This window comes from Fundulus heteroclitus, chromosome 7, assembly GCF_011125445.2.
Source record: "Fundulus heteroclitus isolate FHET01 chromosome 7, MU-UCD_Fhet_4.1, whole genome shotgun sequence".
Taxonomy (NCBI): Eukaryota; Metazoa; Chordata; class Actinopteri; order Cyprinodontiformes; family Fundulidae; genus Fundulus; species Fundulus heteroclitus.
In genome coordinates, this window is record NC_046367.1 from 30,706,741 (window position 1) to 30,732,406 (window position 25,666).

The following is a 25,666-nucleotide window of genomic DNA, read 5'->3' on the forward strand; positions in this document are numbered from 1 at the left end:
GCGTACAATTGCTTGAATTGCTACAAATTGCCTCCCATTCATTCACTGAATAGTGTTCGACATGTAGTAGTTAAAAATACTACACAGTGAGTGAAGCTTTTAAGACATTTTTATGCTCGACAATTTCTAATAATTAGAAATGCAACTATGTTGCTCTGCACCACAGCTGCTTTTATGGCTTTTTCTGTTTCAATTATCTTATGTAAGAAAATAAATAATGAGCAAAACCATTAAGTTTCTGCACACATCATTGTCATTGATGCATGTGTTGAAGACAGGATAATTTGCTAATTTACAAGTTTGAGATGTCTGCTAGAACAGGTTTACAGGTGAAATATGCTTTCAAATAGGTAATATTAAGATTTAGTATGTGTTGGCTCTCAGAAAAAGGATGGATGGATGGATGTGTTGGCTCATTTTATCAATAGCAGAGCTAACTGAAGTGACCAATTGGTATCTAATGTCACTTGAATGGATAAACCAATTGCTCCACTGTTGATTAAATAAGATTTTTTTTTCATCTTTACTAGTGATTATTAGATTCAAAAGTCCAATGTTTTCAGTTTGTGAATGCACCGTAGTATTTAACTTGAACTAATAACAGCCTTTCCTCGCTAATTGCGGTCCTCAAAATGATATCAGAGGAAGAACAGGGGGTGTAAGGTGTTTCCTAACAGAAAGGTGGCCTATTTTAGCACAACATCTTTTGTAAAACCTTAACATTAAAATTGTTAAAGTCAAGAATCTGAGCATGCATACATTTCCAGTAAATTTACTAAGGTGCTAGTCTAACAGATAAGCTAAATACCTGCTCATTATGTTTAACAGTTGGACTCTGTTTTAAATTTAGATTAGTTACTAGTGGAGTTGATCTCCATTCAATGAGAGAAATGAAAATAATTTACCCATGCAAATCAGAAAACTCAGTGAAAGAGAAGTTACCCTATAAGCAGGGCCAACAATAAAATAATAGGAGCCTTTGGACACATGTCTAATTGACTGATGTGTCGTTAATACTGGGCCCCTTGATAAAGTGTTATTCCTTTATATCACTCTGTGATGCATTTGAAATCAGATAAATTTCTACTAAATGCAGAGAATGATTGGACAATATTTTTAAACATGTTGCTAAGTTTAGACTCTAATTCCATAATGAATACATGTCAAATGTTCACACGCTGTGGTACAGAGTCTTTTGGAAAGCATGTACAACACTGTTAGTTGTTGTTTATATGCTTATTATTTATTCATAGTATTGCTGTTGAACGTTTGCATTCACCAGTGTGCATGCAGTACACATCAGGATGGATAATTGATTACAGTCAAGTAACAGGGTTTCTGTTTCATGTCACTGTAAATTCAATACTCTTTATTTGTTGGGGAGAGAAAACACGTACAATCAAGATTACATACAGTGTTGATCAGAAGTTTACATATATTCAGCGTAGACGTAGGCATTTTATACATTTTAGGCCTTAACTGATGCATTTCAAGCTTTTAAAAACAAAAATGGGGCACAAGTATGGATTTTATTTCCGTTTCCACTTTTCGACACAAGTTAAACATTTTGCACGCAGGTTGATATACATCAGCGTTAATATCTGGATAAATATTATTCAGCTATTTGGAGAGAGACCACATGCTCTGTGCAATCCATTAGCTTCTGGTTTAAGTCTTGCTGGACATTTGACCACTCTTTTTACAAAAACTGTAGAGCTCCTTTAAATTGGTCTGTTTCCTGACACAGAACCCAGCTTTTAAACATAAACTAAATATTTTCAAGGTTAAGGTCAGGCCATCCAAGAAGCTTACAAGACCGGTTTTTATGTGTGTTTGGGATCAGCATCCAATTGTGTCTCCATGTTTTTCTTGTCTGACCATTTAGCTTTTCTTCAGAAGGCATTGGATATGTCAATATAAGCTTCAATCTTAAAGCTGTAGTTGGTAATCCTGTTCAGAAACACTTTTTGTTATACTGTGTGAAATTGTCCTTCCATCCTGAAAGTATGTATTTAGAAAGAGGTTAAAAACGCAGATCTCTGTGAAAACAACCAGCTTGTAGTTTTGGTTCTGCTCCCCCCCCCCTTTCCCCCAAGTTCTGGGGGTATCGGCGTCATATCTAATGGTTGTCCCACATGCCAGTCATTCTGACGTCATTCACGTAACGCCAGTGTCCGTGCTCATCCCTTGTTAGTTTCCGGTTGCTGGCTGCGCATGCACAGTTTTAGCGTTTATGTATCCGGTTAGCTTAGCGATTAGCTTCGGTGTTAGCCATTCATTGTAGCTCCGCTGCTCTCACCGTATACTTTGAACCCCGTTCATGTTTATGAGAAGAAGAGGAAGGTCTCAGTAGAAAGAAATAAGACCAGGAGTGGATTTGGGAGATTTTTTCACGCGATACCCCGAGGAGCGGAAGAGCAGGTAAGACGGTCATGCGCAGTTATTCAAACAGGGACTTAGAGAAGACTTCTGGAAAAATCGCAGACTTTACCTTTAAGTCCTGCTCAAAGGTTTTAACTTTTGAGATGGTTGAACCGTAGACACAGTTGGGTGTTCCAACAGAACAAAGACCATCAAATCTTTCTTTATATAACTTAACGCTAGTTGGGAAAATCTGCATTGATGACTGATATTGCGGTAAAATCTATAAATTTGCCTCCATCCTTCTCTTTTCTTTATCCTCGTTCTGTTGTCTTTCCTGCTATTCACGCTCCAGGTTAAGCAGCTCGAGTGTGACGTGGCCTCCGCGGACGAGAGAAACAACGCTCACCACCATCACACTCTGGACACGCTCGACGCCCTGGACGGCTTGGACACCCAGGACATTTACAGCACGCTGGACACCGTGCGCCTCACCTGTCCACCTGACTACACCCTAACCCTGCGCCGGTCTCCAGATGACGTTCCCCTCATGACCTCCCTGACCCCGGGCTCGCTGCCCGTAACCCCGGGGTCGCACCCTGTCACCCCTGCAACACCAATGACCCCAATGACACCTGGATCGGTGGCTGGGATGAGGATGGGCCACCCTCACCAGGGTTACACACACCATAGCCCGTATAGTAATACACACTTGCCCCACACACACATCTCCGCACACACACACTCCACCACACGTGTATAACCGCAGCCCGTCACAAACACACACAAAGTCAGAGCTCACACTCTAACGCACCCACACACGCACACACATTCACACACACATGCATAAAAACAGACTGAAATACCTCTAATAATTGCCCTGCAGGATTGTTACAGATTGAACCACGGAGAGACGTTTTTTCCAGAATGGGAGGGCAGCCGTGTGTGGGTTGCATGTTGGGGAACCGCAGTTTTACTGGATTCCCCGGAGGCACAGCTCTGTGCAACGTTTGCTCACAACCCCAATGCGTCAAGACCTGCTTTGGATTTTAAATAAGCTTTTTCTACACCTCAGGAGGAAGATGAAGGGTGCTCGGGTCAGTTATGGTCCTCCTCTACTGCACCTGAGTGACCATCCTGTGAATGAGGAGATCGAACACAGATGTAGAAACGAGTCGCGAAGTACCACACACAGACTGCTGATGTCATCTTGAACAACCTGTTAAAATGTGAATGTAGCATTTTTTCCATTAAAATAGATCAAAGGCCCTATCTGCCAAGGATCCAGCTAAGCTGAGAGGGAACGAAAAGGAGAGTTTCTTTTGGGAGTGATAAAGAAGAGGAAAGATTAAAAAGACGACATCGGCTGAAGGAAAAATTTAGATTGTAAGGGAGATGAAGATTTTATTGAGTGGGGTTCAACAGGAAGGGAAGCAGAAGAGGATAGAGATATAAATAAACAACATGGAAAGTTTGCCAAGAGACAGAAGTTAGGTTCAGATGAAGACCAGGCCTCTGAAGCATTGCCAGACTTCTTGAAGAGTCACTCTAACCAGCTATGTGTCAAACTCGTGTAAATAGAATGGAGATACAGATGATATATTATGATTTATAGCATTTATCTGCTACTTGCATTAAAACATGACTTATTTAACCACATTATTGCTTTCATTTCAAATATTAATATATTATTGTATAGATGTCCTGAAGCAAGGCTGGTTGTCTTTCCATCTCACCCCCTGTAGTATGTACACAGTACGTTGATATAAAAGCTATATTTGCTATGCAGTCATTTTAGTGTTTTTTACCTATGTGACCATTTAGATACTTGTTCAGTAGCTGAACTATAGAACATTTTTCACATCATCTGGCCTTTTTTTTCTTTTAACATAGACCAGTGCGCTAGTACTGTGTAGATAATGCAATATTGGTTTGATGATTAAACACCAGCCAAAAAAGAGAAGAAAAAAAACCACACAAACTCATTGACCCTATAACTCTCCTGTCCCCGATTGTTTTCTGAAGCCCAACTCTTAATAATGCCTTTTAAAGGTATTATTAATAATGCCTATTAAAGGATGTATGTTGATGATTAAAGGGGCCCTGCAATTTTATGGAACATCTCAGAAATTCAACGATGAATTATCTCTCTCACAATGCTTAGAAAAAGGAATCAAATCAAATTTTTCACGCAACAACCACAAACTTTAATGTATTTTAAGGTGTTTTTTTTTTTGTGACAGGCCAACACAAAATAGTAAATAATTGTACAGTTGAACAAAATGAACGATACTTCGTAGAATCACCTATTAGAGGTGTACATTTTTTGTTTATGTCACTGTCAGGTTTACACCTAAAGAGGCTTTCTGTTCTTTTAGATAATTTTAGATAATTTCCCCCCCATATTTCTTTGCAAAACAGTTCAAGCGCACATTAACTGTAAAATCTTGCCACAGATTCTCAATTGGGTTTATGTCTGGACTTTGACTGGGCCATTCTAACCCTCTGATACGAGTTGATGTAATTCACTACATTGTAGCGCTGGCTGTATGTTTAGGGTCGTCCTCTTGTTGGAAGGTGACCCTTCCCTCAGGCACCAAGTCTTTGACGGCCATTAAAAGTTTTTTTTTTTTTTTTTTTAGAATGTCCTTCGTTTAGCTTCATCTCATCTTCCCATTTTCTCTGACAAGCTTCCCTGTTACTGCTGAAGAGAAGCATCTCCACAGCATAAAGCAGCCACCACCTTTCATAATGAAATTAGAGTTTTTTGAGTGATATGTTGTAGAAGGTTTGTGCTAGGTCTAGGCGATACAGACAAAAAATTGTCATGCTATTTTTTCTGCATTGAATGGTTTTGAACTTATACAACATCTTAAAATAACCTAATGAGATTTATTTAAAAAAAAATAGCCTAAATTAAAGACTAAATTCCCTTAAGATTTGCAAGACTTTTTTGTCAATAATGTTCTTTTCTCAACTAGCTTTATATTGATGTACAAATCCACATGCCGAACTGTGTAAATATGTCAGAATTTTAAGGCAAATTCAGTTCACGTTACTAGTTGCTATTCTTTCCTCCATCATGTAAAAATGACTGTAAAAATAGTGGCCTTATGCACTGCTTGTTAGGCCTAATGTATTACCTGTCTTATTGAATTTTAAAGCCTACTGTATTATTACAATTGTAAAGGAAATTTTCTGTTTTTCAAAAAAATATTAAAATGGTTTTATTGGCTAGTACTAGTTTGCACCACACAAAATGTTTGCATGGAAGACCAAAACATCCTCTGACCAGAGGACCTTCCACATGTTTGCTGTGTCTGCCACATGGCTTGTGACAAACTGCAAACAGGCTTTTTGCGTTATTCTTTTAACAATGTTTTTTTCTTCTTCCCACTATTCCCATAAAAACAGATTTGTGGAGTGCATGACAAATCATTTTATATTTAACCGATTCTCTCAGCTGGGCGGTGTATATCTGTATTTATCTCCATGAGACGTTTGAACCTAACCTTGCCTCAAACTTCTCCACAACCTTACTCGGCCAACTTGGCGTGTCCCTCGGTCTCTGATGCCATTCGGTCACTAATCTTCTTAATGTAGCAATAAGCGACTTTTCACCACTAGGTGGGGCTTGAGCACTATCTTTAGACCAAAACAAGATGTGTATCAAGCCACGCCTCTCCCCACCTCCGCTCCAGCTGCAACCCGGCACCCATTTCCCCTCCCCTTCTCACCCATCGCCTCCTATGTGCATATTTGCAAAGGACAAATTAGAGCTGGACGATAATTCAATAACGATATATATCGATCGATAGACGTATATCGATGATAGAAAAAAGGGTCAGTAAAAAGTTCAATAGAATAAAAGTTTTCCTTCCTTATGCATTTTGGCTGTGTAGGTTAATATCACAGTCATTACATCCTCCCAACCGATCACAAACACAGACCCAGGAACCGCCATCACCAAGCTCTGCCCTCTTCAAAGAGTTCAGAGAGCACAGGTTATTTTTTTTAAAACTTTGGTTAAAAGTTGGTTGAATAATGGGTTGATTTTGAAATCTGTGTTTGTGTGTACTGTATCTAATAATAGGTTGCAAAGCAACAGCATAAAATGGCCAGGGCTGCACTTAAAATATATGTTTTGAATTTGTTGATAATTATTGATATCGATCAATATGATTTCTATTTTATCGAGATGTTTTTTTTTTTTTTCTGTATCGTCCAGACCTAGGATAAATACACAGCAAAACAGCATCACCCATCGGAGGAACATGTCTAGTGAAGAAGTAAGTAACTCATAAGTTTATAACACTGTTGGCCAGAGAAGGTTTTGATCCATGGGGCGGGCTCTCCGCCATTTTGTGCCTGGAGGTGGCATTTTATGGGCAGGGAGGGGCTAAGCCCTGAGTGGCAGCTGTTTACATGCACGTGCATGCATGAGTGGTCGTCCTGGCTATAAAAGCAAGGGACTAGAGAACAACACAGCGATGGTCTGTGATGTCATAATCAGAATCAGACATACTTTAATAATCCCAGAGGGAAATTGCTGTTTCAGTACCATCACCATAACATAACATAGTCGATCTAAAAACAGAGTTCTTAACAAAACAATTTTTTTGTTTGTTTTTGTTTTAACAAAACAATTTTGTAATTATTTCTATCTAAAATAATGAAATGTCCCTTATGAAGCCTTCTGAGACCGGTTTGCTGCTCTGGACCTTGATTGGGGTTATCAGAGTAAAGGGAGTTTGAACTGTTTTTTTTCTTTCTCATTAAAAACGTGCATTTTTTTCTTTCACTTCACAATCATTGAAATCTTTGTGTTGATCTATCACATAGTATCCTTTTAAAATATTTTAAAGTTTGTGGTTATTATGTAAAAGAAGTGTAAATACATTTGCAAGGCACTGTGCCTTATTATTTACACTTCACGACAAGCTCTGGTTTGTCAGGTAAAGCCCCTGATTGAACAACCAAGTACTGACTGAAATCCTGGCAGTGATTAAAAACAAACAAAAAACTTTGCTTAAATCAATTTTTCTAAAGCTGTAAGTTTTGGTTTACTTTCTGCGACCTTGGGTTGAAGCAAGACTTGATTAATGAGGTGAACATAAAGTGGCTTTGGGTTATAATGAGAGAGGCTCGACGCTGCAGGAAAACAAGGCTCCAAACATGCTGCTTCTTAAGCCTTAATACTCAGAAAGGAGCAATTATTTTAGGTTAAAAATGTTGCGTTAAATTAAATCTACCGCTCAAATCCCAACCGTCAGCTTGTGGACACAATGGCTTTACTTGAGGGTTTTCTTGCTGAATTCACTGTGTGTGTAGGAGGGCTATGGTTGTTACTGGTCTTAGTCATTAACAGAGGAGATCAAGCATTTCTCAAATCCATTATAAACAATTTACATGCACAAGTAAAGTATTTAATATGAAGAGCTCCCATGGAGACCACATTAAAGCCTTTTCCTGTGCTCCAATTAACCAAATGATTTAAGGGGCCCACAATGACTTTAGATCCAGTAACTGAACCAAGGGTCCTGACAAAGGTTTTGCAGCATTTCTGTATGACCCTGCTTTTTCTAGCCCTTTTCCTTTACCCAACGTTATTGTGGCCCTCTCATTTCCTTTCCCCTTTCTTTCTCAACATTAGTTACCACAAGCAGCTTTGTCACATTGAGGCCTATTTAATCTCTGCTCATCCTAAGTAACTTCCTCATCAGTTTTCCTCTGAGTTTTTTTTTTGTCAATTGTTAACTGAATATGTGAAAAATTTAAAATCGCTGAGAAATTTGTGGTGAGCAAAGAACTTTTACAAAAGTATACAAAAATAATATTTAAAGGACGTTTGATTGAATATTTGTTTCTTCTTATGGGTTTACCGTCTCAGCAGACGGATGGCGTGTGACGAGCCTAAAACATTTCTGCTGCATTTTTGAAAAATAAAAATATCAATATTTTACAATTTTTGTGCATTTTACATTTTTTATATCCTTGTTTTAACATTTGTGCCATTGTTTAAAAAAAAGTACGGAGATAAATTAGGGTTTTTACACGCTTAAAATGAATTTGCTCTGGGTTTATTGTCTCTGTAAAGTGGCAGTTCTTTCAATTATGACCTACATTTTGGGTGGTGTTGAATTTTAACTTTGGGCTTTATGCTTGGTTATATACAGTGACTGTCTTGGACCCTGGTTTATGACACAATGTAATTAAAATAAATCCACAAAACTGGACCTCCTTTTAAAAAACAAGGTGAAGAAGAAAAAAATCCAGTCTGAACATAATAAAATTCAGAATACGTTTTAAAACTTCAGTAAAATAAATACACTGATGTCATCAACAAAAAGCAACAGCTGCGAATTTATTAAATTTTATTCCACATTCTGAAGGAAAAACAGTATTTATCAGAAATTTTAATTTGGCAAAAATGAAAAGGTTTTCCCCAGCTCTGCTTTTAATGTTATTCAGACAACATGTTTCCTTTATTTTTAACTATTCTTTAACACAATGAACTGACTGTTGTACATTCATTATACAACTGTTTACTGCAAATATCTGCTGAAAATCCTGCATCAGTAGATATGTTGGAGGCTGTCCCAATCAACACTTTTCATCCCGAGAGTTAATCAAGTCAATTAAAGGACTAATTCCCAATCTGATACTTCATTAAAGGCAATAAAGCCAATGCCACACGTATGCATGAAAACTTGGTGGCTTACGGTGCAGTAAAATAACCCACTACTTTTCATAGATGTTACTAATTATTGAGCTCCAGTCCCGTATTCACAAAGAATCCTAAGACTAAAAGTAGCTCTTAGTGATGTTATTTTAGGAAAAATCTTAGAATTTCCCAAACTCTAGGGTTTTTATTAAAATTTTACCTCTGTAACATCAAAGTTATTCACTAAGCCACTTAGGCTTTAAGAGAGCTTCTAAGGTGAAAAACTGTCAGGGCTAGTGAGGAGGACTTTCAGCGAATCTAAGATGATGGAAACAGAGAGAGCTGACTGGCACATCCGCCACCTGAACAGTGGAGGAAATGAGCATATAAACTTCTTTAACAATCATACAATTATTAATATGTAGATAAGATAAACCTTATCATCCCCATAAAGGGAAATGAATTAGTTTCAGCAGGAGGACAGGTTAACTTTGTGGTTCTGGTAACGAAATTTTACTGAGGATAAATAAATAATAGGAAAAATATTAAATGATCACCAATTAAATGTGGAGAAATGTAAATTTTTTATATTATTTTAGAAATGTTGTCAATAATACACATTAGAAATGGAAAAAGTTACAGGAACAGAAATACAATAAATACACACTCTGGCCAAACTAAAAGAGGTGAGAAAGTATTTTCTGTATTGCACGTGATGATATCAGGAGCCTAAATGGTCATATGAAGTTCGCTTGTGTGATGCCATCTCCTCGCTTTGATAGCTGTATGGAGCGCTTCTTACTTTCCAGGCTGGTGTGTAAAAACACGAAGATGTGCAGAGAAAAGGCACATTGATCTGCTGCTATGTGCTTCTATTCTCCAGACCTGTGTGGACAGAGGCACTTTTTTACTCCACTTTAGGCCGGCTGTTTTGCCAAAAACAGCCGCTTTATTCAAACAGGCAATCACTGTAAAATGCTGACAGGTGAGTGCAAAATTAATATTAGAAGGAGTAAAATGACCAGTATGGTGAGTAAAGATAATAATAAGTAAATCAGATTAACGATGTAGATGTAAATAAGGTGCGTTGAAACATTATGATGAAGTGTGACAATTACTTTATTTTGCTAAGCTGCATCATCATGTCACAGATTTCTTTATCCAGTCTGATTGGTTATTTTGTCAGCTTTGATTAATAGGAGTGTATGTGTGTGTGTGTGTTTTCCCTTGTACTATCAACCAATCACACCTTTTAAAGACTGTCACACCTAGCAATGGGGTCAACCACACCTCCTCACTAAGTTAAACATTTCTGACATTTCCTTACTTGAAGTTGCTCTCAGCAGCGATCTGAATCACTCTTAAGCTAAGACTCCTAGGTAGGAATCTTTAGGCTGAGATAGAAGCTCACTGAGAAGACTCTGAGAATCTTTGTGAATACGGGCACAAGACGTCGCAGTCTGGATCAGTAGATCCATCATCAATAGATAAAATAGTTCAAAAAAAGCTCACAGCTTTATTTGTTTCTAACGGAATCTTTGACTGGACACATAAGGCTACAGTCTTTGAAAAACCAACATCTTCACAGTTAGACTGTTTTGTTGAAGTGTTGCTTGTGTTAGCATGTATGGTCTTTGTATGTATATTCATTGTTATTTTGACTTGGGACATTGCCGTGCATTTACGCTTATTTGTTCGTAGACGGAATTTACAGAAAATTGTTTTAGTCTTACTTCAGAAATGTTTTGGTTTATTTAAAAAAAATGCAATAACCGTTTAAGCTATGCTAAATGCTGCTGTATACGGCGCACAAAAACTGTCTGTGTGTGCATGAGTTCAGCTAGATCACATGACAAAGACAGGGAGGGACTGTGAATGGCATTGTAAATTGTAAAACAAAGACAGCCGTAGTCAATCCAGTTGGCCAAATATATATTAACCAAACACAGTTGGAATGCTTGGCCCCTCAATATAAAGACTGACCTAAGTCTTTTTCCATTGCAATACTTTAGACACTGAAACTGCGATGACAACTGAAATCCAATATCGTGTGCAGCTCTGCCTAAGATTGGATGGGGACATCCCTATTCTATATGTATCTGATTGAAGTCACCGCTGCAGAAGCAATTAGTAGACATAAATGCAAATCATCATGAACCATCAGCAACTGCCAGCTGGCCAGAGAGACCCTGTGAGATGTCAACAAACTAAACTCATGGCTGACTTCCAGACCAGATTGATGTCTCCTACATTGTGTCCCTCCTCTAATCCCATTAACCGCACTTAATTTGATTTGTGGAGGGCACCATGTCAGAATGCATGAGTTGAATCCGTGACCAGGTGTTCCTTTACTTCATGTCAAGTCCTGTTAGAAACTGTTCAGAATTGAAAACACGCTCTTGCTTTGTAAAGCTCGGCAACCATTACCTGCATGACAGGCAAACAAGGGACTATTAGAAACATGAGGACTTTTTTAGTTGATCTACTTGGATGTTTCCCACACTGCCATGCTATTAAATAAAATAGTCTGAAATAGTGCCTTTATAGTTGCAAAAATGGCGACTTTCACAGACATCCAGCTTGATATTTGATAATGAACTAAGAGTGAATTTTAGATGTATTTGATAAGATGACATCCATCTCAAAAGAAAAAGCTTTTCTTCTGTTTTTGTCAGTTATCAAAAATGCATCAAACTTTTATAAAGAGTGGTAACATTTGGTAAAAGGACTATATAATGTGCCATTATTAAGCCTTGGTGCAATTACAGTGTTCTGTTTCTGCTTGGTTTTTGTCTCACTTAAATGTTTCACCTGATCAAACTTTTATTAGCAAAGACACCTTGAGTAAATAAAATGTAGTTTTTAAAGATTATTTCAGTTATTGTGAAAAAACAAGTTAACAACACCAAATTGCTCATATGATGAGAAATGCCCTATAAACCTAATAAGTTGTTGTACAACTATAGGTGCCCAGAATTACCTTGAAGCATTTGGGATTACTGCAATGGGTCTTTACATCACTGTGGAGGAAATCTGGCCCACTTTTCTTTGGCCATTCCAGCATGAACGGGATGTTTATTTAGGGTTAGGCCTCACCATCTACGTTGTACGTAGGTTCGGTCTTTGAAGAGATTGCCCAAAACCTTCATTTTACTTTATTTAAACCACTTACAGACTGAATTGCTGCTTTTCTTGTGATCCTTGTCCTGCTATTTAACCAAAGTTGTCTTGATTCTACGAGCACAAACTGATGGCCTGACATTCTCCTTCAGGATTTTCTGGTAGAGAGTAGAAGTCATGGTTTCATCCGGCTGTCCATGTCCTGAAAGACCAAAGTAGTCCCAGTCTGCTGGTCCAGTGCTCCGATTCTGAAATTCTATATCAGTTTTACGCTAAATGCAACAGGGTAAACACAAAGCTCCACTTTTTTCTCTTCAGTCCGAGGCATATTTTCCATAAGTTCTGAGGATCATCAAGATGTTTTTTGGTAAATGGGATTTGGACCTTTGTGTGCCTTTTGGTCAGTAGGGTTTTTTGGATTGGAAGTCTTTCCTTGCCATTTTGTCTCTTTTTTATTGTTGAATCATAATCACTGACCTTAACTGAGGCAAGAGAGCTCATACAAGGCCTTTGATGTGGTGATTTCTTTTGCGTCCTCCTGGATGAGTTGACGACCTGCTCTTGGCAGCATTTTGCTAGACCAGCCTCTCCTGGGAATGGTCAGCACTGTTCCATGTTTTCTCCAATGGCCGTGGTTTGGTCTTAGAAATTGAAATAATAGGTGTCAATGTCTTTATTTGTCACCTATTCTTTAATTATTTTAAATGATGTGTTGCTTTTTGATGTCTTTGTCTGCTCCATGTTGTCAGAGAGGTTATTAAGTAATCAAGGCTGGGGTGTGACTGGTGAGATTGATTAATCACATCTCATTCATGATTCATGAAGGGCGGACGGGGTAGGGTGTTATTGCTGGATGGTTGAGGCGGACTATTCTTTTTAAACATAGAGCCTGGCTATTAATATAAATATCAGTGAGGTTTAACAGGAATTACAGTTATTTACAATTGCATAAACACTAAAAACAAAAGAATGACCTAATTATAAACACCTTACACTGAAGGAGCAAGGTGTTGGACCAGATTCTCACCACTATAAACACAAATTCAGCTCCACACTTTTTTGCAGAACCATACACACAGTGTATGGCATATTTCCCAAAACAGTAAACATACTATGTTGACGTCGTTTCCTTGCAATTCCAAAGCACCGACAAATCCAGGAGGCAGTGGATTAAACGCACACATCTGGCGTGCAAACACTTGATTGCTTTATTGTAGGCACACCGATCAGGTTTGAGCACTACAAAAGTGCAGCAGGTGGGTTCAACCTTTTTTTCCCTTCCTCTGCACGTAAGCAGAGGAGGAAGAGTGGGGGTGAGAGGAAGAATCCATGGAGGATGAACAGCAGGTAGAGGTAGAGGAAGACATGAAACGGGAGGAGAATGTCATCAAAGAAGAAGAGGACCAAATATGTCAAACGTCAGCTGTGCAAGGATGGATTCATCATGCAAGACGGTCCTTCCCACATTGTCTTGTCAATGAGGATATCGCCTTCGATGTATGAAATTTTCTGGCCAAATCCAGTTAGGATACTGTAATTTGTTTTATTCTGATGCTTTTTTTGTTATCTTCTTTTACTTTACAGTACTTTTAACCTGTACTGATTGTATAGTATTTTTTATTTGTCTATTTTCTGGGCTTACACTGTTGGGACATGTTTTGCTGTGATTGTCTATGTTGACTGATTTTAGTTATACAAAGATAAATATGTCATATTTTCAATAGTCTGCAGCATTGATTATGTGTTGTGTTTGGTGAACTTACTATGTTGCATAGTTTCACTTTCTCTGTGTACTTCACTTACAGTAATCTAATCACCGAGAGGTAGAATTGTCAAAAGTGTTTTAAGTTAAACACAGCAGTGTGTAACTGGTTCAAACAGAAATAGGCCTTATGAAATGTGTCTGTTCCATATGGTAACATAATCTGGTTTTTATAAATGTGTGTATAGTTTTTTTTTCATTTTGTAGAGGATCTGAGGTGTTCTGCATATTGTGTGTGTGGCTGTGCTATTTGTGTGAAGTGTTTTGAAAGTCTGAGCTCTGTTTTCAAAATTGTGCTTAAGCAATCATAAAAGAAACTATAAGTATTAACTGTAACAAGTTGAAGGTCTGAAGTTCAACCACCATGACTGACTCTTTTTATGCTAGGAGTCCTTTAGAAAAACAAAGATTTGTTTTATCCTGAATGTATTTAGGCCAAATTTAACCAAGAAAACTGTGAACACGTTCATGTTTTTAGAAATCTGTTCAGCTGAAAGAGCTTTGGAGATTAAAAAGGAGTTAAAACCAAGTTAGATGAGAGCAAATCTTAGTCAGTAAATACCACAACTTTTTCAGTAAGACGTTTGGAAAACATTCTCCCTCGAGGACGTTGGATTGCTCCTCTGATCTGGCTTGGTGTGATCATCTGGGTCAAAATGTTCCAGCAATCATGGTGGTGTTTGTTTAATAGCAAAACTACAACAAACTCTGCAGGTTTCTGCCATTCAAAGGTGTTCCATATACTTATGAGGACACAGGTTGATAGTCTACCTGCTGGGAATTGCTGCATGTCGCACCTGCAGCGATGGCTTTGAACTTAATATTGTACGGTTCAAGATTGCGTTACCACACTTTGGGAAACCGAAAATCACAGCCCAGCCTTTGCTTTTGTGAAAAACATTTTTCCTGTTAGAAAGTGGTCTTCCTGCATCAATGTGCGTAGGCAGTCTTGTCTTTCAAACATTAGTAATATTAAACACGACCGTAAAATTAAACCACTGTAAATTTCTCTCACTTGATTTCAAATGAGAGGAATTAGAGCGCATCAGAAGGGACAAATACTTCAAAGGTGAGACAGGACTTGCTATACCAAAACTGCCCCAATAATGCATTACGGTATTAACCCTGATTTGACTCTTGGCTGGGGTGAGGAAAATTGTTCTCAACATAGATATGGCTGCAAATCTTCAACTCCATCTGTCCATCCATCCGCCCACCCGTCCATCTGGTACCTTTAACCATCGGCCATTGAAGACAAGTCGCCAGTCCAACTAACACAAAATTGAACTCACTAATTCATATATATATATATATATATATATATATATATATATATATATATATATATATATATATTTTAAGTTATACATAAACTATAATATGCATTGAAATGAGTTTAGCCAAATCTTAATGAACCATTCAGTCATTAATCTCAATGAATTTGTTCATGTAAATGAGTGAATAACTTGGAAATATTTCTCTCCTGTGCAGCTTTGTTTTAGATCCAGTGATGTTTTGAGTTAAATAATAGAATCAGCATGTTAACCGGCTTACAAGTACTTAGGGAAATTACAGCTGAAGCAGATGTTAATTTTGCAACAATTTGGTCTTGAGACAAAAGATCACCAAACTCATTAACCTTTCTCAAGGGAACATGATTTTCTGAGCAAAATATCATGGCAGTACATCCAAAAGTAATTACAGTCTCAGCCGTCCCTGCAGAGCTGTCCTGTTTAAGGCAGTTAAGCAGCTGTCAAACATACACAAACACTGATTTAATAGGGAATATGTTCAAAAGCAGTCTAACTCAAGATGATTACATATCAAGCTTCAGGTCTGATTGAATTACATTTACTCGTGTCACATGCCACAATCTATAATGCGTTCACCATGTTATTTCTTTAGGATTTATTTTAAATTTAAGGCAATTGAGTAGGCAAGGGTAGAGCAGCAAGATAACTGGTGGGAAGAAAACAGCCGAACCAGAAAACATCGAAAGAGTAGAAGCGCAGGATGAGAGATGCATCATAATGGGACATATGCGGGAGAAAGAGCGAAGAAGATACTTAACAGAGAGTAAATAAAGGATGCATGTAAGGAGAGGAGCGTGCGGTAACTGATAAGGGTAACTCATTAAGAAATGGAACACAGCCGGCCTGCTTGTTTATTGGCTGGCAGGCTCCCAGCACTTCATCACCTTTGCCAAACTGCACATTCACATACATGCACAAACACACACACAAATACAAACACACACACAAATACACACACACACACACACACACTGGGATGCAAACCTGCAAAGTTTTGCATATCGCCAACCGACTGATGCATAGGTTAATGCAGGCCTGCACAACTCGCATGGATCTGCACACATGCACACACACAGGCAAACAAACACGCTCAATGCATGCCTCCTGGCATCTTGAGTCATTTTCTTTATGGTCTTCATTCCTCCTATTCACCTCCTTCTCTCCTGCTTTTTCTGTGCTTCATCCATCTTCTCTTTTGCTCTCTTCTCTTCCATCATACCTCCGGTTGGTCTTCTCACTATCATCCTCCCCCCCAACAACTGTCCCACCTTTGCTTCACCACCCCCATCCTCCTCCTCCTCCTCCCCTCCTCCTCTTTGGTCTGAATTGGTCCCCTCTTATCTAACAACCTTGAGATGATCTTCAAAGCATTATTGCAGCCTAGCATGTGAGGTCGCAGCTTCCTGTTTCTCATCTCTCATTCCACTCCTCTCTCCTCTCCACTACACTCCACTACTCTTTCCCCACGTCTTCTTCCTTCATCAAATTTAGCTTCCTCCTCCTCCTCCTCCTCCCCCGCATGCTCCCTCTGCATCCCTCTCCTTTCTTCCATCTCACACTCCATTTCTCTCCTTCCTTGCTACCATCTATCTTTTACCTCAAATGGTTTAATTTTCTCCCAACTGATCCTCACTCCGTCTCTCCTTTGAGCCACTCTTTGCCTCCTCTCTTCTCTCATTCATTCCTTTCCCACTCATGCCATTCAACCCCCCCCCCCCCTCCACGGTTTTGTCTCACACAACTTGCTGTGTGTTTTTTTTTTTCACCTTCCTTCTGACTAAGATTTCATGAAGAGGGGAAATGGGGTTCTTCCATCATGTGCTTACACACGCCTTGTTTTTGCACGTGTCTGGGTCTGTTAAGTCTTGTAGTGTGGGCGTGCTGTTGTGGTGATCTTATATGCTTTAAGCAGCCAAAAGCCCTGCAGTCTTTCCGTTCTCAAATTAATTAAGCGTAGGACACTTTAGCTCAGATATTGCTCATCTGTCTAGCTTGCGTTGACCATCTGTCTGTCTCACCTCCCTGTTGCCGTTATGTTATAGTCTGCACTACCTGTTAGGAGCCCGTTCACCATCTGTCTGCCCCCCCCCCCCCCCTGTCCACTGTCTACCTAGTCTCACCCTAGCCTGTTCCTGTCTTTCTGCTCGTCTCCTTCTTTCTGGCTGCATGCTCGGTTAGGCTTTTTGTCTGCTGGAGCCGCTACATTAGTCAGTCATCTATGCTGCCCGCTGCTTCTCATAAAGGAGTGTAAACAACAGCAGTAACTTACAGGGTCCAGCTGAGGTCAGCATTGTTCCTGGTTATTAAGGGAGTAAATGACATGAAGAGGGAGGATTAGAGGGAAGTTTCTGCTTGTGGGATGTTTTTTTTTTCCCTACTTTAAAGCATGATAATTAGGAAACCACAAGGGTACTAAAGCACAGAGGTTGGAGCTGGGAGGCAGCTTCAAGCTTAAGCTAACACTTTAACACGGCATGAACATGTGACTTCATATGCTGGCCGTTTCTATATGGCAGTGAGCCATGATCTTCAAATTGTTTACTCAATGTGCGGAGTATTTTGCTTAGCGTTTACGCCGAGTAGTAAAATATTAGCTAGTCAGCTGAACGGTAGAAATGAAAGAACATCCTGAAACTAAATGAAAATAACCCCCTGGTTTTGATAAACAGTGTGCTGAAAAAGTATTCATATTTCTTGAACGTTTTTGGATCTTGTCACATGAAAACAACAAACTTGAATGTATCTTGTGGGTCGTTTATGTAAGAGACAAAATTTTGAAGTGAAGGGAAAGGTGTAATGTGCCTATTTATTCCACCCACTTTTTACCCCTACATAAAATCAAGGGCAGCTTAGTGCCTCAGGGATACAGCTGTGAAGACATATAAAGCAGAGTTGGGTCATAAAACAATAGCACAAGACTCCAGCATCTCACGGAGCGTTATTACCTGTATGATTTTGAAAATGCAAGGGGTATTTCACAACTGCAAGCCAAGACATACCCAACCACCTAATCTGACGGGCTGGGTGAGAACATCAGGAATCAGAGAAGCAGCCAGTGGTAAGCTTGGAGAATCTGCAGAGATCCACAACTCTTATTGGAAACCTGTGAACTTGACAACTATCAGTTTTGCATTCCACAAAATACCCTTTATGGAAAAGTGACAATACTGTAAGAAAGCCGTTAAAAGAAATTCTTGAGATATCCCATTTCCAGTTAGCCAAACACCACGTGAGAAACACGGCAAACATGTGGAAGAAGATGCTCTGCTCAGATGATCCCTGAACTGAACTATGTGTGGATAAAATCCAGCACTCCACTTGACACTGAACAGACTATGGCCTATGCATGGTGGTGGCAGCATCATGCTTAGGGATGCTTTTCTTAAGCAATGACAGGGCATCTGGTTAGAGTGAACATGAACAAAGCTAAATACAGTGATGGAAGAAAAGTGTTAATGGGGCTGCAGAAGACTTCATCTTCAGAAGGTTCATCTGAAAGCAGGATAACAACCTTAAAGATACAGCCAAAGCTACAATGCAATGTCTAGAGATCAAAGCATACTGACATGTTATGACTCAAAGTCCACATCTAAATCCAACCAAGAATCTGTGCCAAGACCACCAAATATGTGTTCCCAGAGTAACTCAATCCATGCTGACTTAGCGAGAGCCATTGTGCAAATAAGAGTGGGCAAAAAATGTCTTGCATTATAACGTATTGACCATACGAGGCTGAAGATCAATGTACAAAACCCTGTTTAGATTTTTATTTCTACAAAATAAAAACTCTGCCTGCTCATTTCACAAATATAGACTGCTTTGTGTTAGTTGCTTAAATCATAGATAAAATGCTTAAACTTTGTGGTCGTGGTGCAAAAAAAATAATAAAAATTTACAATTAAGTCGGTGTTAATAGTTTTGCACGGTTGTGCACAACTTTACTAAGGAGTCAAAACTGCAGGATGAATTGTGTGATGATCGTGTTTTTGGGAATATCCATCCATCTCTCCTCCAGTCTGATCTGTGAGTATAGTGTCTACATCTAAAGTGAGAGACAGAGAGCGAGAGAGAGATAAAAGAAAGAGAGAATGTATGTGTTATTCTTGGACTGTGTTGTCTCAGACAGGAAGGAAGCTTGGCTTTTCAGCACCGACTGTCCCCTCTTTAAAAAATGTTCTTACCAAACTCTTTCTCTCTCTCGCACAGTCAAGGTTCCCTCACTTCTTACTTCATGCCCACTTAGACTCAATGACTGAAGAGGCTACAACTATTTGTCTAAAATTATCCACACCTCAAGACAAGGGTTTATCCTCACGTGCATGCATGCTTGCATTACAATTTTAATCACAAAAACAGCTCGGTTCTCTAAAGTGTTGCTGTGCATGCTCACACAGGCACAAAAAAACATAATTCGTATCATGTGTGCGCAAACTCTCTGTGACTCTGTGTAAATAGAATCTGATCATCTCGAACCGCCTAACCTCTGCAGCTGCAGGCAGAAAAACCAAAGTCATTTCTTTTCGCTTTCAGATTCTTCACCAGTTCTCATGCATTATGCCACAATGTCCCCTCAAATAGCGCAGAGAGCAGGCTAATTGGTGACCCTCTGTGACACACCGAAGCCCAGTGTGCTTAAAGTTTATCTGGCTTGTGTTTGTTACGTGCTGCAGTGCTTCTCTGCATCCCCACTGCACCTCATTTATTAATTTTTCAATATGTTTGCAGCATTACAATGAGCTGGGTAGCTGAGTGTGGCAAATGGATGCTGGAATCATCTCATCATTATTGCTCGTGTTATTACGGTTTGGGCTTTTATTGGTTCAGTTATGCAATATGAGATTGACTTCATTCCAGTTTCCTGTCACTTTCTTTGGCCATTAAGTCTAAGTTCTCTTCAATATTCAGAAAGCTGCAGACACAATTTAAAAACCTGGTAAAACTTAGTCACAAAAGAAAAAATAAAAAAATCGAGACAAAAATACTAAATGAAATAAACCCTTAGGGTTGTATCCAGATTGGGGTCCTTATGACACACTGAAGGAATTAAGCGGGTGCCTGGTTTAAACTGATGGGCCATTAACTGTCTTTAGGACTTTAAGACCATCTGTAATTATTCCCTTTAAATTACCTCGGATCGCAGACGCAACTAATTAGTACATACAGGATACTACTTCTAAAAACACTGCTGGAGAACGGTCTGTGCTAACGTAATCGTCAGATTTTGTCTTTGTTAAGCTTTAGTTTCAGAATAAATGAAAAAAAAGGACTGTGTTCAGCGCTATTTATTATTTTAATAGTGAAGTTAGTACTGTCAAAGAGTCACATCACAAGCTCTACATCCACCTCCACTCTCAGATGTGGCTGAATTAAAACACGTCTGTAAGGAAGAGTGGGCTAAAAGTGTTCAACAAGGCAAGGCAAGTTTATTTTTATAGCACTTTTCAGGAACAGGACGATTCAGAGTGCTTTTACAACAAAGATGTAAAAGACTCATTGTTAATTATCACAAATTATTGTTGTCAGTATTTGTCACCATAGGTGGCACAACCAGTTGTGTTTATGGGGCAAATACTTTTGAGATGAAGCCAGGGTGGTTTGTGTAGTATTTTTACCCTCAATTAAAGAAACCATTATTTAAAATCTACTTTGTGCATGTGCATTGGGTTTATTTGTTAAGCATTAAAATGTGTTTAAAATGTGAATTAAGTGGGTAAATACCTTTTCACAGTACTGTGTATTAGTACGTGCAGCCTTCTGCTGATACAATGTAATCGATTGTGCTGTTTAAATGTCATATTTCATACTTCTTATGTCTCTGTTTGAAGAAAAGCATAATCAGATCATGCTGAAACTTGATCAAACACAAATGAACCTTGGCTCTCAGTTATCAGATAAATGTGTCTGTTTTAGAGCAGCTTTGGTGCTGAGATGTTGGCTACATTCCTGGATGAACAACATGTTTCAGATCCGTCTCTATATTTCCATTCGATCAAAATCAGAAAGGAGTTTTTGAGTTTTTCAGAATAGGTTTAATTAATTTTTTGGGTAGAATTACAGGTGTACTGTTTTGTTGCACATGTTGACTTTTAATAGTGAATATTACAGTTCTGAGTCAGTACCACAAAAAACTTTCTGAAAAAGAGTTGATAATTTGACAAGGACACATTTTTTTTTGCAAGATTTTTCAACACATTACGTAGATTTAGTCATTGTTTTTTATTATTTTGGGTCAAAACTTGGTCAGCTTGCATTGCAATTGCTTGACTCTGAAACTGTAGCTTTTATCTGCTTGGGATTACTGTCTTTACACATTGGGTCTATAAAAAGCTTTTATAAAGCACGGTGCAGTTTGGAGTCTAGGAAGGGCTAATAACAAACTAAATATAAAAAACAACCTAATATCTCCTTAATTGTTTTTCAAAGTAAGCAAAACTTGTTAGATTGGGAGTGTCCCCAAAGCCTGCTGTACAGTTCAGAAAAGCATAGCTACAGGTCAAACCATCTTGCATTGTGGTTTTGGGCAACAAAACCCTTGACCTTGACCACTAAATTGGAGAGCCTTTGCGCAGCAAGTGAATTTAAAAGGGACGGATGCACAACAAAAGGGACGAGAGGGAGGAAGAAAGCGGTGAGGGACTGACAAAAGTAGGCTTGAAATCAGAAGTGGCTAGCAATTAGTTATATTTACTTGAGTAACCTTTTGAAAATAACATACTTCAGTTAAATAAAATTCAATATTACTTATGTAGCGGCAATTCACATCACGTCATCTCATGACACTTTACAAAGTCAAATTTAATCAAATCATAAAGAACTTCTGACAGTGGTTCTACTGCACTGTGCTTTTTACTTCTACTTGAGTAATATTATTTAAAGTAACACTACTCTTACTCGCATGTCATGTCTGGCTAGTCTACCCACCTCAAGTTACTTCACTAAATGAAGATCAAGCAGGTTTTAATAATAAGAAAATGCACCAGACACAGACACAAACCTACATAGTTTACCTATAAGTGAGACTTGTGCTTTGTTGTTCTATTATCTATTAAATAAGTCTGCCATATGGTGTTCAATAAACAATATACCAACATCGTCACAGGAAGTACTTTGGATTCAAAAGTTTTCAGTTGTAAAACAAAACTGAATGGGAAATGTGTTTCTTCTGCCTTAACCTGTTATTTTTTTTAAATCTTTAAAGGTTTTATACGCTGGGAACCCAAAATTCATACCGGACACAGAGTTTGTGCTCTTTTTTAAAGATTTATTAAAGAGGGAGTGGATGACAGGCAGGCAGGTACGGCTGGAAATGGCAGGAGATGATTGAGGCTGACCAGGTGAAGATGGTAGAGACAGGTAGGTGACCAGATAATCTTGGTAAAGACAGACTGATGCCCCGACTTCACCACTCATGAGTCATCGGAGAGGCCAGAAAGGGCACTTATTCGCATAGAGACACCCTACAGCTGGCAGTTCACACAAGCACTAGAACGTGGAACTAGTGAGGGCAAAGCGAGCGCAGGAACAGCAGGATTGGATAACAATAATAGCAATAAAACAAAAAATAATAATAAGGAGTTGAGAGAGCCGTTCTGGCAGGGAGTGGCGAGTAAGGCAGGTATAGTAGCTGGAGTCACAGGTGGAACGACTTGGTGATAATTGGACAGCAGCAGGTGGAGCTAATTATGGTTCTAAGTGGTGTCTGAGAGGAGCATGGAAGAAAAAAAAGCCAAACAACCCCAAATCATAACAGAAATTGTGTTATTAAGTTGTGTTTCTTCTTTTATTTTAATCTCTAACATACCAGAGTTTGCACATAATTTTATATTTGTTGCTTTCTGATAACATATTTTTCCCCCCAAATTAATCAGCTGTCATGATAAGTTACTCAGTCCTTAAGCAATGCTTTGGCCAGGTACTTTTTAACTCATACCTGGTGTTGGATGTTCACCAGTATATAAGAAAACATGCATGGTGACCTGAATGTGGTTCGTTAACTAGCTCAACACCAGGTAAAATGCAGAACACGACTCTGTAGTAGGGAGCCAAACCCGTTACACCTGACAACATCACGCCTGCGCACAGATTAGGACAGTCAAGACCAACATAACTAAAACAGGGAATTGTTTAGGCTTGGGTAAAGTTATGGATTGGCTACGTTTTGCTTTTAATTTAGCAATAGCATGTTGGAGTAATGCTACTCTTACTTAAGGACATTTTCACCCGCCTCTGTTTGGAACCCGTTTCTTAATTGCTTGCAGTTCTTGTCTTAAATACTCATTTTTATAATTGACATGTGTTTAGCAAAAATGCTGGGCAGGAAGTACAAATGGCTACACTGCTCCAAACAATGGTGCTACAGTCTCCGTGTTTTCTAGCTGTTAAGTACAGATATAGTTGGTTCCTTCCTCCTGACATGAGGATCCCTTTATTAACATTTCATATAAGATCTATTAAAACAGACACATTTCTGTGATTTCCAATAGCCTGAAGGCAAACAGCAGTGTTCTGTTTTCAAGTGCAGAAGCTATCTCCATCTCCTAGCAGCCCTGCTATGAATTCAGTTGCTGTCCAGTGATCGTCTGATGGCAGACTCATTAACATTACCCTCACAGGGAATGTAATAATAGTCTTGAATTTTCTTTTTTTTGTACACGATCCACCTCACTCTAGATCGACAGACCCTATTAGAGAAAGAGTTGTAACTCTGTGTGGCTTGATGATAGTATCAAAAAACAATTGCATGATAGCATGAGTCATTTTATTCAGAAACATTAAACCCACATAGCCTCCTTTCTGATGTATTAAATATCATTGAGAATAATTCTATATTTACTATTAATGTCATTTTTACAAAATCGGATTTCTTGAGTGGCATCTTTTTTTCAATTCACTGTTTTTTTTCTTTCTGGGAATAGTTTGGGTCACCCTTTACCCTTTGTTACCCGCAGTCTTCAGTCATTATGCAGTCAGGATGTGCACCAGCTCTGGCCTCTGTGCCTTAAGTGGCACGACTCTCCCAGACAAATGGTTCTGCTTACCCAGTCTGGTCATGTAGAGATAGATGAGGCAAACAGAATCACTTGGCCTGCTCTCCAGGTACTGTGCTGTGTCTCTGCTCTGATTCAAATGACAGATGCACAGTCACAGCCTGCTCAGACCGAGCAATTCCTAAATTTAACAGGCTTGTTTCATGCCAGGACACAGGAAGTTGCACATTTATGTCCAGCCTGTGTATTAAATATGTAAAAGACACGTCAAATTTTGTGCATGTAGGTCTTTGCATATCCTTGCTCCTAGTGTGTGCACATGCAAAGTACTCCCAGGTGTCGGTCTCATTTGGGATGTAACTCAGGTTCTGGGCTCACATCTGGAAGATGCAGATAACCACTTACACATTTTGTTTTGTTTGTGTGATATATTTTAATATTCTGTGCACTCTGGATGTACTCTTAAGCAGTTAAGCTGATTATGAAAGTTCCTATTTGACCTTGTGATGCCGCTACATTTCCTTAGTGAAACTGACCAAATAGCCCTGAGCTATTTGCTGGACAAAATGAAATCTGACAGTGTTCACACCTTTGGCAGACCAAACACAGGCCTCTGGAAAAGAGGACGAAAAACATAACAAATGTCAGGTCAGGTTTCAGTCCAGACTGCATATAATACATGTTAATACTGTAGAGGGTTCACCACGGCGCAGAGGCCAGCAGTATGCAGTCAAACCGATCACAGCTTTGTCAACAGCGGTAAAAGCACTTGGTGCAGGTTCGCCAGGAAAAGCTTGCAGAAAACTGCAGAACTCTCCGTCTCGTATCCTGGTTTTCTCACTCACACACCGAACAAGCTCTTCCTTCTCCCCTCCACCAAACACCGCCCAGCGCACTGACCAATGCACATGCTGGCCGGGGACAGACGGAGAGGGGAAAACTGCCAGGCTGGCTCAAACTCCTGTTGGGAAGACGCTTCAATACTAAAATGTGAGGATGGGTTCAAAGCCATGGAGCTACTAATTTAAAAACAAAGACATCATTTCCTGAAAAACTTTAAGCCAACATTCATAGTTTAAAAGGACTGGATCTACTGGAGAATTTCATTACTAAAACTATGTGGATACCTATGAAATGAAGCGAAAAAGCAATTTATTTATTTATTTTTTTTTTTTTTCCAGTGTCCTGTCTAGCAATATGGCAATAGGAATTGATGTCTCAATGCCAGATAGAGCTCGACAGATTTTGCTTTTACAAGTGGAGCGAACAGCTTTCGCCATAGTGCTCCACTTGATTTATGCTTGTAAATAGCTTTATTATGATTCCTGCAAGGAGAATTTCAAATTATATGGACATGACAATAGGAGAGTAAAGGAAGAACAAAAAGTAAAAGAGAAAGAAAAGAAAAAAAAGAGTAGAGGTGAAAGAAAGAGGAGATAAAAGGGAGAGAATGATAAAA

The 25,666-nt window shown here is 39.0% G+C and overlaps 1 protein-coding gene across 1 annotated transcript in view; it reads left to right on the forward strand.

Annotated features, from left to right (window-relative positions):
• LOC105931840 (neuroligin-4, X-linked) overlaps positions 1-5,601 on the forward strand; it is a 41,571-nt gene extending 35,970 nt beyond the window's left edge. Inside the window, exon 9 of the mRNA XM_012870715.3 lies at positions 2,717-5,601. Coding sequence (XP_012726169.2) covers positions 2,717-3,124 — 408 coding nt within the window. The 3' untranslated portion in view covers positions 3,125-5,601. The remainder of the gene's footprint in view (positions 1-2,716) is intronic.
• The last annotated feature ends 20,065 nt before the right edge of the window (positions 5,602-25,666 follow it).